Source organism: Lampetra fluviatilis, chromosome 29 (assembly GCF_964198595.1).
Source record: "Lampetra fluviatilis chromosome 29, kcLamFluv1.1, whole genome shotgun sequence".
Classification (NCBI taxonomy): Eukaryota; Metazoa; Chordata; class Hyperoartia; order Petromyzontiformes; family Petromyzontidae; genus Lampetra; species Lampetra fluviatilis.
In genome coordinates, this window is record NC_136303.1 from 6777703 (window position 1) to 6798552 (window position 20850).

At 47.0% G+C, this 20850-nt stretch overlaps 1 protein-coding gene across 5 annotated transcripts in view; it reads left to right on the plus strand.

Annotated features, from left to right (window-relative positions):
- Positions 1-19371, plus strand: part of LOC144942979 (protein Aster-B-like) — a 139732-nt gene extending 120361 nt beyond the window's left edge. For all 5 annotated transcript variants that reach the window (XM_078870063.1, XM_078870067.1, XM_078870066.1 and 2 more), the window contains 6 exons: positions 409-512; positions 1095-1289; positions 2971-3067; positions 5578-5685; positions 9798-9921; positions 10936-19371. In XM_078870063.1, coding sequence (XP_078726189.1) covers positions 409-512; positions 1095-1289; positions 2971-3067; positions 5578-5685; positions 9798-9921; positions 10936-11022 — 715 coding nt within the window. In that variant the 3' untranslated portion in view covers positions 11023-19371. The remainder of the gene's footprint in view (positions 1-408; positions 513-1094; positions 1290-2970; positions 3068-5577; positions 5686-9797; positions 9922-10935) is intronic.
- The last annotated feature ends 1479 nt before the right edge of the window (positions 19372-20850 follow it).

Consider the following 20850-nt stretch of genomic DNA (forward strand, 5'->3'; position numbering starts at 1 on the left):
CAATTACATTCCATTTGCGTTTCATCGTTGTAATATCATGAAAAGGAAGATATTTCAGTGTGAAACTCTTACACGAAGTAGTATAAAATCACTCGTGTCATTGTTCAAGAATGGCCTCAGGAAGGGAAAATCACGGAATTGCTTCTGAGGTACCTGCTATTGCCTCTTATCAAAACTACACTTTTTTATTTCACAGTTTGGTTCTGGCTCAGCCCGGCAAATCGCCAGTGGAAAAGCACCCATACCATTAGGGCTCTGCGTTGGCTCGAATCAGCTCGGCTGTGCCCGTGGACGAAGGTGGAAGATCGTTGGACTTGCTTTGCACGTGTGGGTCATCATGTGCTTTAGTCATGGTCCGATGTGTTCTCATCTCTCCCGATTGCTGATTGTGCGCATCTTTCACTGCAGGGTATCTTCAGAGATTCGCTACCGGAAGCAGCCCTGGGGTCTTGTGAAGACCTTCATCGAAAGGAACACGTGGAATGGCATCGACGATTATTTCCGGCATCTCGGTACATCCCGCCCCATTGCCCCACTGCCCCACCACCCTGGCCCAACCACCCCACCGCCCCACCCCTCCACTGCCCCACCACCCCACCACCTTGGCCCTACCACCCTGGCCCCACCACCACACTGCCCGACCACCCTGGCCCCACCGCCCCACCACCCCACCACCCCACCTCCCCACTGCACCACCACCCCGACCCAAAACTCGCACGATCCGCTCGGCGCGGCGTGACCCTCATCCAAGAGAGACGGCAGTATGCATGTGCGCATGGGGCACCACAGTGGGGAGATGTTTACTGCCTTGCCTCGCATAGAGGAGTGCGTGGGTTCGATCCAAACCCTGGTGCCTGCTGTATATTTGGAGTTTGCATATCTCTCTGCCCGTGGTCACGTGGATCTTTCTCCGGGTCCTCCGGGTTTTCGCTCCACATTTAGAAACGTGCTTTTATAGTATTTCACTGTGATACATTTCCACACGATAAGCCACTTCGTTGAGTTATCATTTGTGGCTCAGTGGGCCTTACCTGGTCAAATAAAAAGAATTTAGTTTTTGATTTGGGCCCCCCCCTCATTTCATCTCTCGGCAGAGTCGGAGGTGGGCCGTGCGGAGAAGCTGCTGCTGGCCGTCGAGACGGACAAACCACTGGGGCTGCGGCGGCGCAAGCGCCTGCTGCACCGCGTCGGGGTGGCGGCCGCATCGGCCGCATCGCCCGTCACCACGCCGACGGACGAGGACATTGTGGACCCTCGCCGCATCGTGCCGGGGCCACGCGCCTCCACCGGTGCCCGACCACCGCCAATGTTTCTCTCGTTCCGCCGCGGTTCACTGTGCGGCAAACGGACGGGGGTTTAGCTGAGCGGGGAGCACCCCGCAGTGGCTAGGAGATGTTAACTGCCTCGTTTGGCATACAGGAGGTTGTGGGTTCCATCCCGACCCTGACGCCTGCTGTATGTTTGTAGTTGGCATGTATCTCTCCGCGTGGTCGCTTGGATTTTTCTCCGGTTCCTCCGGTTTTTCCCTCCACATTTAGAATCAACACGCACTTAGAGTAATTGGCTGTTATGTATTTCCACACAATACGCCACTTCATTGAGCTATCATTTGTGGCCAGGTTACTTGTGAAAAAGAGCTATTAGCTCAGTGGGCCTTACCTGGTAAAATCTAAATAGTCTCATCATTATTATTACATTCCCATCCGTCACCTCAAGCGGGTCGACAGAGCCGAATTAACTCACTCCATCTGTGTCTTTTTGTACCAGCGTCGTTGAAGTAAAGCACCCTTTGCTTCAGCGTCATTCTTTATTGCATCGATCCACCTCGTTCATTATCTCCCTCTGTTAATTTTTCATTGTACACGACGAATTGCTAGGCGTGGTGTCTTTTCCATATTCATTCGTAAAACATGTCCTGAACCATTTCAGTGGCATTGCCTCTTGTTCTGACCCCTTATTTTCTGGAGTTATTGAACATCCAGCATTCAGTTAATCTACCCCACCTCTGCAGGATAACAGTTGGTGTACATCAGCTCTCCAGATAATCCGGAACTCTTGCCCGTATTGGTGTATTGAGGTCACCATCATCTTGTATAGTTTTGTTTACATTCGAATCATTCTATTTAAAGCATCCAACCTATGAGTAGCTTTCATCTGTGTAGCCTGCTATGAGGGTCTGGTTTAGGCCTTGAGTGCCGATGAACTAACTCATCGTAGGTGCTGTGATGTAGATTCACGTTTTGTTACGTTGAGGTGGCTCAGAGGTCGGAGCTGGGTTTTAATCTAGGTCTCAACCATCCGTGATGAAACCGGGTCCTCTAGTGGTGTAATCAGCTCATCAATTTGCATTGTTACGTATGTAGCATAAACCTTAGTTTCGGTGACATGAATGAGAACGCGAAACATTAATTGGGGCATAGCAAGCGATGCCTGTTGCGTGCTGTGTCTGTGCGTGCCAACGCCCATACACCGGTCTGAATATCGACTACTATGTGAGCAGGAGAGCTTCCTGTTTCACCTTCGATTGTTTACTGTCTATAATGCTGACCTGTATGACCTGGAACACCTCTGCAACTCTCACGTAGCCCTCCACTCTTGTGTTACGAGCCTTGCCTCTGACCGCATGGCCCCCGTACCTCTAATGACAAAGATCCCCCGTATAGCCTTAACAGACTGTTGGGGCAAGTGATGTTATCGAGCACCTATGACGGCCGGCACAGCACACGAGGGGGGTGGGTGGCCAACACCACGCCGGGCCGCCTTTGTCTCCCGAGTGGCGATGTTTACACATTGCACCAGATACTCATTTGAGGCTGAGTCAACCTAGGGAAGGCCCAGGACCGGTTGAGATAATCGTCAGTGGTGGTGGCCATGAGTGAGAATCGAATTCGGGTCGCCAGGTTCGTAGCCCAGCATGCTAATCGTTGCACTACCGCCCCCTGCTCCCCATACCGCCCCACACGCACGCAGGCTCCAACACTTGCCGGGTTCTCTACGACGACAGTCGGCAGAGGCGGGACGCCGGGAGCTCACCGCTGTCCCGCGTGTTGCTGCTCATGGCGTTCGTGTGAGTGACGGCACAACCCTTCGATCACTGCTGCCCCAGCCAATCGTGATGTAACAAGCGGAGCGAGTGTGATTGTCTCAACCTCGCCACCAGTGATTGTGGGATGGGCGGGGTGCGGAAGACCAAACTAAAAGTGATAAAATTTGGCTTTTCCCTATATTCCACATTCAGTCAGGCTCTCCTGAACACGTCTTGGGACACCTCTTTTGAAACAATCGGTTTCATTGCCATGTGCTGGAAACTTATTGCAGGGCATTTTAAAAGAGTATGCCCCCAGTGCGCCTCTATCAGGAGGTTCTGCCAAAGTGCGTTCAGAAGTGGGTCTTTTAAATCATCTTCTGGTGTCATTCTCCTAAACACCGGTCAGCGCACCGGCAGCTGCTCGCGCAGCTGCTTTGTCGCGTGTGCCGTGGCTCGCCTGAGCGCTGTTCACGGTGCCGTGCGTGCGTCACCGTGCGCGGTTTGAACAGCGGTGCCACGGGCAACCGGAGCGCGCAGAGAAAACACGCGCGCACACACTCGCATGCTTTGAGGCTTCACTCGGCAGATAGGTCCCTGAGCAACTGATTTAAAAACGTTATGCATTCGGTGCTTTGTCAGTCTACGGCTGGGTGAAAGCCGTGTTGATCGTGGGGGTGCTTTGACCATACTTGACCACGCCGGTCAGTTGCGCGTTGGTGGAGGACCGCATTAAGTGTCAAGCGGGTGGTCGAGTTTAACGGCGGAGTGGCGGTTCAGGAAGAGAAGGTGCCCAAGGGTAAGCCCATCACGGAGATGGAGCGATGATGAAATCGTGTGCAGGTGCTCGGTCGATTGTTGCTTAGCAGGACCGAGAGATGGCAATGGCTTGGAGGAAGGCCTTCATCCAGCAGTGGATCGATCATAGCCGACGATGATAATGGTTACCAAAATACCTAAAACTCAATTGTATACTTGAGCAATGAAGTTAAGCTCATACCTGGTAAAGCGTTTAACAATATACAAAAGGAATCTTGTGCTCATATCGGATGTTTGTGACGTTGGGTGCGACTTCTGCGGATGGCCACGCTGGTCTCGAGGGTGGTGAGAAACGGCGGATCTGTTGCAAGGCAGTCATTGTTGAGCGGGTTATTTGGATCGCATGTCAGGACTTCCTAAATTAATTTGCCTTTCTTTTTTTTTCTTCTCTCCGCACACTTGTCAGGAGTTTCTTCAGGTACTGATTTTTTTTTCTCTGCCATAAAAGTGAGCGCTTTAGGGCGAAGCGAGGCTTGATGATCACGGCTGACGATGCATGGCGGTGGCCCAGAAATGTTTGGAAGTCTAGTTACGTGCTTGTAAATAAAATAAAATAGAGACTCGCAAAATTGTAATGGTCATTAGAACGTTAAGTTTTAAAAAAATCTACGTTTTCTTCTCTTAATTAACTAATAAGGTTCTCATAAATTCACAAGCTGATGTGTTTATTTGACTCTCAGAGCATTGGTGTTTACGGAATGCTAAATGTTTCTTGTGTAAAAAAAATAAGAATAGGTTTCACCCATTCTTACAATGAATCAGGTGTTAAGATGTTCAAACACCAAACAGAAACCTTTTGCAAGGAATCATGTCCGGATTACCCACACATTCTTGTGGTGAACATGCAAACAAACATGCTCTGATAGTATAAATGGCATTGTCTTGGAAACTGATTGGCCTACACAAGAGACAGCCTTCTGTTGGGCCTAGTCTCAACCAGTGAATGGCAAAAGGCGAAATTTTTCATTAGTTGATACTGGCAAAAAAGCGTTCCATTTTTTTGGTGTTTTTTCCAATCATCACGGGGGTCACCTTTTTTTTTTGGTGTAGCCAATCATCACGGGGGTCACCCTTTTTTTTTGGTGTGGCCAATCATCATGGGGGTCACCCTTTTTCTTTTTGGTGTGGCCAATCATCACGGGGGTCACCTGTTTTTTCCCCCCACGATTTGGGCACAGTGGCCCAAACAGATAATCCTCAACTTCATCCACGAGCACTCCCACAATGCTCTTCACATATCTCGTGTAACAAGTCGTGTCGATGTTTTAAATATGCATTGGGAGGCTGCATTAGATCAGACGGCCAATAAATCAACTTGAAAACCAACGTATCCCATCCTCGGTGTTTGTCAGGTCATCATCAGCATCATCAACATTGTACAGTCTAGGCCATGGGATTGCCATGGCCTAAAAAATTCAATATTTCATGAACCTCAGTGCATGTGAATACAAGATGGTGGTTTTTAATAAATAACGTCACGATGCAGTCCTTAATAAAGAGTTGCATGCCGCTCCGAAACCGCAGGTTTCCAACCCCTGGTCTAGGCGATACATTTATTTCCATGTTTTGGAGAATGTCATCAGCTGGAGAAAGGGTCTCAGCTTGTTTAGCAGACCAGCCGTTGCATGAGCAGACTCCCAAAGCACGACAGAGGCGGTGGCATTGCGCCCCGCCTGAGAGCCCCGACGTGTCCGCGCTTGAGACCTTGACGAGCGCGTGTTGATGTCGTGCAGCCTCCTGGTGCTGCTGTGCCTCAACGGGGTCCTCTTCTACAAACTCTGGGCCCTCGAGACGACCACGCAAAACCTCCAGCTCTTGCAGAGCCTCAGGAGGAGTAGCAGGTGAGCCCGAACGCACGCGAGCTCCGTCACGGCGGCGCGAGATTACGGCGCGGACGGCCGATGAGCGCGCACGCCTGATACGGCAGAAATCTCACGAATTGCAACCAAGGCCAACGACGCACTCATAATAATATAGCGCAATTCGCACAAGGCCTCAAGCCCTTTGCATGAAGTTTTAAGTTACGGGAAACGCCTGTGTAAAAGCAGTTGACTCATAAGACGCGATTTTTTTAAGTGTAACGGATTCAGATTAACCTAATGGGACCGAGGAAGGGAATTCCCAAGTCGTGGAAGCCTGGCTGCAAAAAGCTCTGTCTCCCATAGCAAAACAGTCTGGTCTTTGGAATGGGACAGCAACCTGGATGTGTGTGGTAGTTTCGGTACAATCGTATCTCAAGTCACTTGACAGAAATAACGAAGACGTTTACACGTTTACATGAGTGTGGAAGAAGGAGTGGGCGGGGCTGAGTAGGACAGGGAACCATGGGCAGGGTCCAAACACATCCCCTTCCAGCCGTGGCATGTCCTCGCAGTGCTCGCTCAACGGTTATTAAAAGCCGATGTGATGTCTCTGACGGATAACGGATAATCTCCGCCGATGTTAGGTGTGGCCGGGAATCGAACTCGGTGTTGCTGGGTTTGTAGCAGTGCACGAATCACTCTCCACACAATGACAATCATCCCCCCCCCCCCCCAGCATAGCCTCCACAGACTGTTTGGGCGAGTGCTGTGAGCGAGCACGTGTGAAGGCCGGCACTGAACCCGAGGGAGTGGGTGGCCAACACCGCGCCTGTGTCTCCCCAGTGCTGATGTTTACACATCCCCCCACCAGCTACTCTTTTAAGGCTGAGTCGACGTCAGGAGGACTAGGACCGGTTCAAATATTCTCCACTGTTATTGGCCGTGACCGGTAATGGAACGCGGGTCGCTGAGTTTGTCGTGCCGTGTGCTAACCCCACTGCACTCCCGCTCCCTTTGGGCCAGCAGTACACGACCGCTCCCCCCACAAGCAATTGAGGACAGCACAACACATCCACACAGCCACATGCACAAAATACACGTGGGCCTCACACCTGGGGTTGTTTTTTTTTTCCTGAATCAAAGGTCAAACTAAAAGGCTCTCAACCCTTTTGAGTTCCGCCGAGTCCAGCGCAAATGAATGCTGCACATTTTAATTTGAGTGTGGTTTATCTTTCCGTTCTGTAATATTTTCCGCCGTGACCTTTTAATTTAATTGTACGTTCCCATGTCCAAACTCGTGTACAAATTAAATATCCAGTTTCCAATTTGAAAAAAAAAGACTCCTGCTGTTATCTAACCATCTTATATAAGCATTGCGACGAAAAGTACACACGTCCATAAACGTTGTTCCAAAATTAAATGGCCACGTATTTCAGCCGCCGCACATATAAAAGTTGACTTGTCGAACACGATCCGTCATCGCCAGTGAGTCAATCCACTGCTGGATGAAGGCCCCCTTGGGCTAACGACCCATGCGATTAAATACAGCAGAGCCTCACTGCACTCCTACATCCACCCATAATGTAGCTTTTCCATCGTCCTTTTAGCCGTCTCAAATGTATATCCGCTCTCTTGCCCTTCAATTGCCCATTGATGTCTATTTCACGTAACTGATTGAATTAGTAATTAATTGACCCACCTAAAGAATAACTGGCTGATTGAATGGTTGGTTAATTGAATAATTGATGGACTTGTTATTGACGTGTTGGGCCGCCTTCTGCCCGTACGTACTGACCCGGTGGTCAATGTGTAGGGTCCATTAGGTGAGCAACGCATAACTGATTTTCCAGTCAGATGTGGGAGACCAAATGACATGGATATTTATTTATCCCCACTTACTCGCTGCGTTCTGAACACATTAGATAAGTATTTGAAAGGCAAATCCATCCCCAAAAGTCTCTTAGATATATACCCAGGCCAAGTTTGAGGTTTTGTGAATGAGACGATACTTATTCTATGGGTCTTTCGGTAAAGCCACGTGGATAGAAAAATAATAAAATATCACGACGTTTCGATCACAACACAAGCCTTCAGACGATTGCTTGTGTCGTCTTCAGACGATTGCTTGTGTTGCGATCGAAACGTCGTGAAATTTTTATTATAAAAAAAAAATTCTATCTTCGTGGCTTTACCGAAAGACCCATGGAATATGTATTCCTGCAGTCACGAAAGCTTTAAGTCAAGATTTTGAGATTCTACTGTCGCATTACGGTCAGGCCTGTGTTTATGTCACTGTGGTTATTTATTTTATACGACACCAATGCAGCGAAGTCACTGGAGTGCTATGGCGAGTACCAGACTGTAATTTAAAAGTTTCAAACTTGTATTCGACATCCCAGGATGCTGACTCTTTGGTTCTTTGGGTAAAGTCACGTCAGTAGAAAAAATAATAGATCACGACGTTTCGATCGCAATGCAAGCAATCATCATCAGGCGGAAGAAAGATCCCAGGATGCATAGACTATTTCATCACCACCCCAAATCCCGAGATTGGCATCTTTGGATCCATCACCCTTGCTCCGTCTGTCCTCGTAAACCACACCACCTCAAAATTGTTGTCCACGTAATCGCTGATTAGGGCACCACGGTGGCGAGATGTTAACTGGCTCGCCTAGTATACAGGAGGGTTGTTGGTTTGATCGCGACCCTGACCCACACAGCGGCATGCTCGTGCTCACACCTGCGAGCGATTGCCTCAACGCGCGCGCACACACGCTGCGGCTCGGCGTTCACTCTCGCCGCGCGTTCTCCCACGCAGCCGCTCCACGCAGGAATCACAGACGCCACGCCTATGCTCTGTACTAACTTTTATTGTCGGCGCAAACTCCGCACTGCCCGGAGGGAATATTTTGCGAGAAGAGGCCTAGCCTACTGCTGCCCAAGTCCCCAGACACTCAGACGCCCTACCACGTACCTCGCAGCTGTACTCAAGGCGTCGCACGGACGCTGTGAGAGTCGGAGGGAGGAGGGCGAGAGAAAGCTTTCACTGCCTCGTGGCGGCACTCGCCGGCGTCGCACAGACGCTGCGAGCGGCTCGAGATGGCAGGATGGCAGGGAGTGGGTCCTGGCGGCCAAGAGGTTGAAGACAAGATGCCCCCTTGAACGGTCCCAGGCTCCTCTTTTTATCCCCCTGACTTTAAAAGCCCGGGGTCACGTTGTACAGCGCGCGGACAATCGTGCACCTACCTGTGATTATCGTTTTTTTCCTTGCATCGAGCACTGCGTCGGGTGCTTCTGCGATCCATTGTCTGTCCGTCCGTCCTCATTAATTTGTGACTCACCCTCGTTAATCTGGAAGGACGCCCGGCTGGCGGATACACACCCTGCGAGTGTGTATTCGGTATGGGGGTCGGGGGGGTTGTGGCACTGCGATCCCCTGACCTCATGGTTTGCTCTTCTCGCTTAATATTCCACCCCAGCCCCTCCCGATGTCGCGAATGACTCATTGCTGCTGGCCCGGTGAACCTTTTTGCGCCCGTACAATTTTAATCCAACTCACCGCAGTGTGACCTGTCCTGCGAGGATTGGCCAATCGTGGGACTTTCCTCCGAGGGACCCTTCGGATTAAAACCCGTCGTGCCAGGCTGATCCCCTGCCAGGACACTGCGTGTGCGTGCTCAGGGTGGGGGCCAGGGGGGAGTCGCGGCGCTTGCAGAGTTGCTTCGAGGCCGTGGCACCACACGGGCACACATCATCTTCTTGGTTCTTTCGGTAAAGTCACGTAGAATGGAAATAATAAAATAATAAAAATAAAACATGATAAAATAATTCTCACGACGTTTCGGCCCCAACAGACCTGTTCTTCACCTGAGGACGGCTGCTTGCGTTGTGGCCGAAACGTCGTGAGAATTATGTTATTATGTTTTATTTTTATTATTTTATTATTTCCATTCTACGTGACTTTACCGAAAGAACCAAGAAGATGAATCCCTGCAGTCACGAAAGCTTTAAATCGAAATTTAACGGTCACACATCGCTGGCAATTTTGTCAAATAAACGGCGCTTGCTCAATTTTGGAAATATAAAAAAAACATCTCTGGTCGGAAATGCGGTGACGGCTCAGCTGACCGGTGCGGGCCGGTTGCGCGCAGGGCGCACGTGCCGCAGTCGGAGCGCGAGTGGGCGCGAGTCATCGAGCAGCAGCAGCGCGCTCACGAGGCGCAGCTCGGCAAGTGGAGGGAGGCTCTCAAGCTCACGCTGTCGCACATCGACCAGGTGAGGGCGCCGCTGAGAGACAGCGGCACCACCGGCAGCAGCAAGCAGCAGCAGCAGCAGCTTTGTCTGCACGCTGAACGGGACACGCTTTCGCCGTGCTGCGTATTGGGTGACCGCTACGTGTTTAATAGGCTTGCAGCCGATCGTTGTGTCTGCCCACGATTCGGTGGCCTTCATACGAGGTCAAGCATCGATTCTCATTTGCCCAGGTTGTATCGTCCCGTTACAAACTATTACTTGGCCTGCTTTTTGAGCTACGTCGCACCACACGTAGTCCCTTTGTGACGCTTTACAACTAAGGTTGAAAGCGTTCATGCATTCGCCCTGTCCCTCTGTCTCTCTGTAACGTGGGGTCACGCTAAATCTTGTCAAGATGATTCAATACGATTCAAAGCTAAGTATAAAGTTGTATTGCTATTACGAACCCTGCAGAAGACCAGCCAGATTGACCCAAGGGTTGCCCAATACTTGGCGATTAACAAAAAACTGTGCGAAAAGGAAAACTTGTTCGTCCAAGGTGATGACTTCAAATGTAACGCGGCTTGCCTCGTGACGTCACGGGCGTGCAACATCATCTCGTTGTGCGGCAGGGAAGGTAACGTCGTCATGGCTGATTAACCCTTTCCGATGACGTTCGTGTACTTCGTCAGTTTTTCTTCCGATTCCGTTCCGATGATGTAATCAAAACGAAACCGGAAGAAAAGAGAAAAGAAACAACTTTATGGGTACCGAGGCTCCCACAGTTGTGTTGCTACAGTTCCCTGCGGAGAGTACAATACAATGTCTTTAAAAACAGCAACGCTACGCCTCTCTAAATAAAATTAATTCCGAACCGCTTGCGCATTCCCAGATTCAACGGCGAACGGGAAACTCCCACCCTGCAACTTGCAGACGTCTCGGAAAATGGAAAGGGTCACATGACTTCCGAGTATGAGCGCGGGTGTCGGAGCACGTTCCGGAGTCCGTGCGTAAAGCAACATTTTTATTTTTATTCCTCCCTGGTTTTGTTCGCAGCTTCGCGAGTCTCTGGCGAGGCTGCACCGAGGCGTTCACTCTCCGGACTCTTCCACTCCGTGGCGGGGGGGGGATGAAGGTTCCTGAAGGCGCCTGCAATTTACAAACAAGAAAAATATTGAAAAACATGCGAAAGGAAAATGAAGAAAAAAAACACAAACTGCTCTTCCTGTGAAGAAAACATGGAACATGTGCAATTTACATTTTACTGTAATCCAAGTTTGGAAATGAGGGAAGCGGCCAATTGGAAGTTGTTGAAGATCGCTGCCTCCCACCAGGGCGTCTCTTTGTATCCATTCGGCCAGGAAACACGCGGTGGTAACCGGAGGAGAGGTGGGAAACTTGAATGTATAAACAAAAGCAAGGACATTTTTTTTTCTTTTTAAACACGAGTGAACCTGTTGTATAGTTGTTTGACAAACGGTATATTTTTAAGGGTTTTCTTTTTTTAAAGCCCAAATCTGTCCGTTTTCATTTCCCTATTTTCCAGACTCTCTTTCTTTGAGAATGGTTCCTTAGCAAGGAGCACAGACACTTTTGTCGATCATGGGAAGGTTCATGGAAAACAAATAACATTAAATGGGGACGTACTTATTATCAATATCATATTGATTGCGACGTCATAGATTTGTGAAAGGTGTCTTCAACACCTTTCACGTCGAATGTTTCCTGTGAAACCATTAACGAGTGGAGCTAAAGATAAGGAAAGGATGCGTAGCCCCGTAGCGTAAATCGTAGGCTCACACACAAACCTGCCTCACATCTGTGGAACTCGCAAACAAAATCTTCACATCGCATGGATTTGGACAGCTGTAAAGGGCGATCGATGAAAAGCGGATAAACTCCCGTCCACAATAGGGAAATTTACACGGTTGAACGCGGGGACAGTGCTGGTCAAAGCGCACTCCCGCACAGTGTCATCGGTGGAGGGGGTGATGACGCAAACGCAGCGCTATCACCCCCCTCCCCCCTGCCTACTTAACGTATGTACGTTGCTGAACTTCTTTTGCACCGTACGTAGTCAACTGTGATAATCGGAGGTGTGCGGGGGGGAAGGAGGATAAACTCAACACACAAAGCAGTTCTAAATACATTAGTTTTCAATCTTGATTATAAAGCGAATAGCGTCAGTGGCTTTCTGATATGGAAAGGAAGAGAGAGTAGCAGACGGCTGCAGAAGCCCAACCAAAAGTCAACTTTAGTTCACATGGCTTCTACAACAATCACACTGGTCAACACACTTTTTCTGGCAAAAGGTATTCCAACGGTATTAAGGTAATTTTCTGGTAATTATTCCAAATCTGGCATCAGTTTTTGTCTATCACATCAGGTTTTTGAGATATCAAATATTGCATTTTCAATAAAAACTGCAGAAGAAAAATAATAAATAATTGTGGATATCTACATAAAATGATATTATAAACACACTATCCTCAAAATACAGCACCATATTTTAACACTAAAGCAGTCACTGACTCGCAACAACTTGCAATCATAAGTGACAGAGTTAATTTCGGGTAAAATCAATGAAAATGGGGTATGCCGATAGCATAAATATGAGATGCGATAGAGCAAATCTGAGTACAGATTTGGAATCAACACCCTGAAATTAGTCTAGAACAGCTGCAAAAGTCCAGGCCAGAAAAAAATGTTTTTTTTGTTGACCAGTGTCATCATTGCTATTATTGACCCACGAGACTCAGGTTTTCAGGAGGGCCCTACTTTGGGCATATTTGGCCATTACCATTAATGAGTGATTGGGCACGTGGAAGGAAACTGGAGTACCTGTGGAAAACCCACACAGATCAGGGGCATCACTCAACATTTTGCCATCTCCTGGCCAAACCTCACATCCTCATGCCCCCACGTCACCTGGCAGGCAATGCACGGTAGTCGTCCATTTAATTCAGTCATCGAGTACCATCGCACAAGCCGTGCGCCCCGAGATGCCAATACTGGGCAGAATTGGGAGTCGGCCCTGACGGATTCCCATTGCCAGGGGCAGCATCCACGTGGTCATACTAACGGGGTGGGGGGTGCTAATGAGGATTCACCATAAATCTCGACTTAAAGCTTTCGTGACTGCAGGAATTCCTATTCGTTGGGTCTTTCGGCAAAGTCCACCTGTCTACGTGACTTTACCGAAAGACCCAAACAATAGGGTTCACCATAAATCTCACGGCTTTTGTGGTCTCACACGACACAAACTGACGAGAAGCGGCTGCGAAACAAACCGCGGCTCGTTTGCTCATCGTTCGATTCTTCATCGTCGACGCCACTTGCTTCGCAATCGTTCAGCCAGGCAGGGGCGGAGAAATTCCTCGTCGGGTTTCCATTGCAACCAGTCTATCGCACTGACCAGGGAGGCGCGAGGTGCGGTCATTATCTCGGCCTCTCCCGTCAAGGTCCATCGGAGCCCTGCTGCGTTGTGCACGTGTTCGCGTTAAGTCTGGCTTGATCGCCACCCAGATCCATACTTTGTATTTCACTCCGAGGCAGAGAAGATTATCTCGATGTCGACATCTGCGCTGTGTTATCCCCAAAGGAAAAGAGGGCTGGAAATACAATGATTGCGATCCCTCAGCCCGTTAATCACACTTCAACTCAACCGCACGTAACGTTTAAATGCAAGATGATAAACACTCTCGACTCTTGATTACCCGGAGTAATGGGGCCAGAGGAGTTTTTTACCTGGATTAACACTTTAAACACGCATTATTTACATCATTTATTTTATTGTTTATCGAAGCAATCGGTTTACTTGTTTTGTCACGTGCTCACTGGCGTCACCGACCCCTTAACGAGTTACGAGTCAATAATGAAACCAGCGTGCACGATAATAAAGGGTGCAAAATAGCGCGGTTCATCTGCAAAACATGGATAATCCGCCCATGGATAGCAGAGAATTAAGGACATGCAAAGCAAGGTAAGGTGTGCATAGCGTAAGTAAGCGGCGAGGCTTACCCGTCGGCGGACTACTTGGCGAGTGAAGATGGATGTTGTTGTGCACGTGCGTCTGTGCGTGCGTGGCATTTGGTGAAGGGATGCAGAGTTGTCCGTCTTTCTTTGTCTTCCCGTTTGCGTCATTCATTTCTAAACCCCCGTGTGCTGCTGTAACGAGAGCGCTCCGTGCACGTCTCGAAAATCGATTTTGTTTGAACCGAGCGAGAAGTCCGAGAGGTCAGGATAGAGTCCCCGTTTGTAAGAACGACTCGGGGCACGAGTCTTGGAAGTGGAGGGCGATGATCGCCGCTGCTTGCTGTGTACACTCGTCCCGGATTGAGTGACGGTGCTGAACGAGGTACATTTCATTCAGCGCCATTGCCCACGTCTGCTGCCCACGTTTTGAGAGCATTTGCAAAATGCGCAGTTTCTGTGGGGGTTTTTTTTTGGCCGCGTTCCATTCGTAACAATGCAGACTTGGATTCTGTTCAGGAGGCATCTTAACAATTCACGGATTTAAACTAATTATGCTAACGATGCATTCTTCTAGCCGTGCCTGTAACAATCGATTATGATTTATGCAAATTATGGAGTTTACAAACGGTACATAATAACTCAATTATTGAATGGACTCATGACCCCCCCCCCCCCCCGCGTCATCACAATTTGAACTGAGTTCATCATAACCAGCCATGTTCAATCCACTGCTAGATGGAGGCCTCCCAAAATCACCGCCACCTCCAGCGATGCAACAATCCGCCGAGCGCCTGTGCACGAACTGACTTTATCGCTCCATCTCCTCAGTGCCCGTCCTCCGGGATGCATAACATTCATCGGTTGCCAACTTCCATTGTTCTCAACCACACTGGTCAACACACTTTTTCTCGCATAAGGTATTCCAACGGTTTTAATGTAATTTTGGGGTGCTGATTCCAAATCTGGCATCAGTTTTTGTCTATCACATCAGGTTTTTGAGATATCAAATATTACATTTTCAATAAAAACTGCAGAAGAAAAATATTAAATAAATGTGGATATCTACATAAAATGATATTATAAACACACTATCCTAAAAATACAGCACCATATTTTAACACTAAAGCAGTCACTGACTCGCAACAATTGGCAATCATAAGTGACAGAGTTAATTTCGGGTAAAATCAATTAAAATGTGGTATGCCGATAGCATAAAAATGAGATGTGATAGAGCAAATCTGAGATCAGATTTGGAATCCGCACCCTGAAATTAGTCTAGAACAGCTGCAAAAGTCGAGGCCAGAATTTTTTTTTTGTTGACCAGTGCCATCGCCCATCATCGCGTATAGCTGCCATGAAGTGTCCTGCTCAAGCCCAATCGTTAAGCTGTCGATGCGTTCTCCACTCCACATGTTGCTATTCCAGCCGTCTGTTAATCTTACTCCAATATTGCAATTCTCCACGCTTCTTTGCACATACCCTGAACAATAAGTGCACCAAACTAAGATCCATTGTACTCCTGACGTTAACCTTGTTCCAAATTCTACCTTCTATTCTCTACGCTATAACACTCGCCCGATCACCGCATCTTACCACTACAATGAAACTTTCACCGGGCAAATCGCTGCTCCCCTTCAGAGAGAGAGAAACGATTCTGGACTATTTGGAAAACTGGTGGTTGTGCATTCTGACTAAAGTTATGTTTCAGCGCAGATATAACGTCTCCAGATATTAATATATCTGTTACTCCATCGGCCTATTTGGTTTTCCAGGCAAATCTTTTTCAAGCGGCAGCTTCTGTTGAAGCATGTAAACTCTGGACCGGTTTATGATTTGACCCATAATGCTTCCACAGCAACGCACGAGTTTGTGTAAGTCATGTTTACTCTGAGAATATTGGCTTAATATGGATGTCTCAGTCTATTAGGGGTCCCCAGACTACAAGCTATTTTAAAATGTACCAGGTAAGGGCCACTGAGCGATTAGCTTAATTATCCGAATCAAGCTGGCCACAAACGATAGCTCAACGGAAGTGACTTTTCATGTGGAAATGTTTCGCACCAACCAAAGACGCACGTTTCTAAACGTCTCATGGCCAACACCAGTGACGATCATCTGAAGCAGTCCTGGGCTTCCACTAAGTCGACTCAGCCTCAAATGAGTACCTGCTGCTTGTGTAAAAAAAAAGCATTGCCACTGGGGAGACAAAGGTGGTCGGGCGTTGCGTGGTGTTGTACCGCGCCTGCCTTCATATCGCTAACGGCACCTGTCACAACAGTCTGTTAAGGCACCTGATTAGCACGGTTGGCTACGTACGGTGCTAAAGAAGTTCACTATACAAGGCTTATACGGGGGATCTTTGTATTTGGGGTCCCCATTACAGCTTGCAACTGGTGACCGTCCACTGAGAAAACTCTTTGATATTTGGTTATTTGAGAGCACCTTCAAGGTTGGGTAACTTTGTTGAGATATCCGCGTGCTTTGGAAACATCTGGAAGTACTGTAGCCCTTAGACGTTGAATGTTTTTTTTAGCAACATCTACTGTGTTGCCTAAGCACTATTTAAATACGTCTTGAGTTGCTGTTGTACGACCACGTTACGTGCGCCATTGTGTGGTCACTTTAGAAGGTAATTCAAGAACTAACGTAAACATTTACACGAACCGTAGATGGTAAGCTCTGCCAACAATGTGCCCCTCCAAGATATTTATTGTAATTACCAAAATGACTTGAAGGTGATGAAGGATATGTTTTCCTTATTGTATTGGTCTCTTAACGACTGGAAATGGAGAGACGTGTACAATGTGTGTGTGTGTGCTCCATTATATTGGGCAGCAGGAAATCTGCATAGTGACCTTACAGAGTGGCTATTTTGAGTTGTGCTTTGGAGTATGTGGACCACTAATGTCATGCTCCACATACTCCACCGGTAGTCCCAGAGCAATACTCTAGACGCCTATGGGGGAGGTTGACCCTGCGTATTTCCATAGCGGTGATAGAAATCTGCGGAAGTTCCTTGTTACGTTTGTATTGAAACGCAATTTGATTTACTCCGGCACTGAACGAATCTGGAGCTTCCGCGGATTGTTTTTGGTGACGGTGACAGCTCGTTCACAGCGCACGCCACTTGCAGGTCGTCCTAAGGTGGGGGAGGAGGGGGGGGGAGCCCCTTGACGTTAATGGCAAAATAATCGGCAATGACATTTCGTCTTTAACAAAAATAAATGGGGAACGCCTAGAGAATGGTGAGGTCAGGTTGCGGTGCTTGGCTCGTGCGTGGATGATCGCTGGGCCCGTTTGTTGACTTGAGCTGGTTTTTCCCAAGTCACTGATCATATGTAAATATATGAAATAAAATGCATAAATTATAAAAGTGCGTGGAGAATGGCCCGAGCAAAGTATCTGGATACTTGCGATTTCCACTTTACGAAAAATCTTTTTGCAGGATATATACTCAATGTGTATATATGCATATACTGTATACATATTATTGACATGCATACATGTATATAGTTGTTTCGATACATGTATGTGTATGTGTGTGTTGATACTATGTATTGTTTATATACATTTCTTCATGTATAATGTACATATATACACACACACACGCTACACTTTGCGGGAGAGTTGAGCTACGTGATTATTTAGGAAAACCATTACTCTCATGATTATGCTGTTCGATTGCTCAACTAACAACAAACATAGTAAAAAAAATTGCTTCTGTTTCCACGTGTGCCGCTGGACGGGAGGTGATGGGGCAGGGCTTGGATCATCGTCCGCGTCACGCTGGACGTGGCTTATGGGTGGGGGAGGGGCTCTATTTTTAAAGAGGTCCCGCGAAGTTTAACCACAACAACAAGAAATGGGAGTCGATTTTGATTTTTTTGTCGATCGGCAAATCGATCCCCGAGGGGGGGGGCTCTCTTTATTTCGTACATTGACCCTGCGACGTTAACATTTTGAGCTGTTGATTTGCATTGTTTGTGATGGCTTCATTGTAACATTTGAATGTGGCTGGGCGAGTTGGGTGGCAAGTGGGGACCCGTTGGCTGCAGCGAAAGGCCTAAGAAATGCTCGTTAGGGAACAGGTAACGTGAGCATGTGTATTTAATTTCTTTGCTATTTTAATGTCATTGAAGTCATTGTTTTTTTTTACATCAAGCAAAAAAAAAATCTGCCTAATCTGTACAGGAAAAAGTGCGTTACTCCCAATAATCGTTGTTTTACTTTGAGTTGCTGTTCTGGGAGATTTTGTGTTATTCCAAGAACTGGCTGCAGGAAATCGATGAGTCTCTTCCCATTGGAAGCGCTGTGTGTGTGCGTGTGTGCAAGACCTCCTACTCTCCCACCCCCAGTGAGAACCTTGCAACAAAGGCCATTTCAGTCTCCTTAACTTTCAGGAAGCAGTGGGCACATTCTGTGGGCCCTGCGTACAGTCATTGTAAGTGACCCAAGACAGTAAATAAGTAAGGGCTTAGAGCATGTGTATTGTTTTATCCTGTACTATAAAAAAAAACACGTTATAACACCCAATTAGATGTTTCTAGTATTGATGCAAACACGTCTTAATTTGATTTAAGGAAAAAATTACCTTAAACAATCCCCTGAAGAATGCTTTCACTGGCTTAAATTGTCAGCTGTGAGAGAGAGAGAGAACTTGGGTTGTTTTTTGATTGTGTATAACGTTTACACACTAGCAATGGAATTTAATTGTTTAACACAAGTATGTTTTTTTTTAAACAACTTAAGTGGATTTTTCTTTCTTTGAACTTGAAGTGCCGCAGCTTTCTGTTTAAAGTTGTATTAAGTACAAATTCAGTATTTATGATGAAAGTTCTGTTTTAGTTGTGAATTTTAGGTTGATTTATAAACGTAGATATTTTGACCGAAGCACTCCTTTGATAAACCTTAAAACATATCCTTTACCCCAGCGAGATGTAGAGGCGGCACTAATTTAATTTTCACGTTGAATTTACCGCTATTTGTTTAAATTATCTTTTAAAACTTGTGAATGAATGTCAACTCTAATACGCAAATGATTTTTTTGGGGTCAGAGCCGATTGGTTATACAAGTTAACTTTGTGGATTGCTCAAGATTTGATAATAAGTTGAATTGAGTTCAAATGTGGCAGAACGAATATAGGGCTTTGTAGAATTCTGCGTTATGCACTGAATTGAGATGAACGCGGGATAACATTGACCAATAAATTATGGAATCGAAAAACAGCACCATTTCATGCTATTTTCGAATCTATGTTTAAGCAAATTGGAGTGCATCCAAAGCATGTTAATGCTTCCTTGATTGAAATTTAATGGATCACTTCTGCAGATCTCTAAAACGCTCTCGGCCACGTAAATCCAGTTCAGATTCGGTGAATGATTCTAACAGATGGCTTGACACTGTTTTGTGTTGACATGTGTGAGAAATGAATAAGTTAAAGAAAAATGTGTTATTTTGAAATAAAATTGATATTTAACTTGACCTGCTCCCCCCTCTCTTAATCGAAAAAGGTGCCCGAATGAGCGTCTACACAGCTGAGCAAAGATAATGATCCGGTCTGCCTTGTTTATGCCCCAGGTGAGGTTTGTTTAGGTATTAGTAGTTTGACAAACGTGTATACAGTGTTCTGTTTTAGCAGTGAACTTATGGGTTTAAATATTGACATAACTTACATCAGTAAAAGCATTAATATAAGTGGGCAAGTTAGCATATCAGCAGCTGCATTTTCCGAGGGTCATATTTCCAAACGAGTATGTTGCTGTAGTAGTGATGTCGTGCTTCGCTACGGGGGTGGGGGGGGGGGTTACATCATTCTGGGGCCCTTTGTTTTTCAAGTCGGCGTTGCCACGCGGGTAGCCGTCTTCATGCCCCAGGGTTGACCATTCCCAAAGCAGATGGGTGTTAAAATTCTAAAGGAAAAAAAAAGATAAAACTTTTTATTTCACCAGGTCAGGCCCGCTGAACTACATGGCTCTGTCTTGCATAATCCTGCATAATGCACGGGCATAAGTAGTACTAATCACATACCTGCATTTCCCATAAATATGCTAAATTCCTCTTGATATGCAAATTCATTTGTCAAGGCGCTCTTCCCCCTCCAACCCAGCTTAAATATACGCTGCCAAGCCTGGTGGTGTTCATTCAGAGGCTGTCTTTCTGACAGACCTGTTCTTCACCTGAGGACGGCTGCTTGCGTTGTGGCCGAAACGTCGTGAGAATTATTTTATAATGTTTTATTTTTATTATTTTATTATTTCCATTCTACGTGACTTTATCGAAAGAACCAAGAAGATGAATCCCTGCAGTCACGAAAGCTTTAAATCGAAATTTACATGGCTCTGTTTCAGATGCGACCTGGCCTATCACAAATGATAGCTCAACGAAGCGGTTTATCACGTGGAAATGTATAGCAGCCAAATACTCGAAACGCATGTTTCTAAATATGGAGGGGAAACCCGAGGGACCTGAAGCAAAATCTACGAATCCATGGGGAGAACATGCAAAACGCAAATATATTTCCCGCACCTTCGATTAGCACAGTTGGCTACGTACGGTGCGAAAGAAATTCATCATACATCAAGCATCAACGAAGTGGCTTATCGTGTGGATAAGCCATGCCAACTAGAAAATATAGAGGCGGCAGGGTTGGGATCAAATCCACGATCTCTTGTATAGCGGGCGAGGTAGTTAACATCTCGCCACCGAGATGGGGGTCACGCTCGCCGTTCTCACGGTGAGGACGACGTGAGAGCGATGGTGACATGGAAACGGTAGAAAGAAAAACTACCGAGGCCCATGCCTCAACTTGTTGATTTAACAATCGATTCTTACACTCGTGATAAATACATTGTGCGTTGTTGGTGTGAGAATGCGTGACCTATTCCTTACGACAATTAGTTTGTTGAAATAAAATTACGCAAACGAATGTTCATTTGTGGATTACATTTAGGTCGAATGGAGCGAAACGAAACTACAAACGTAGATTGGTGACAATG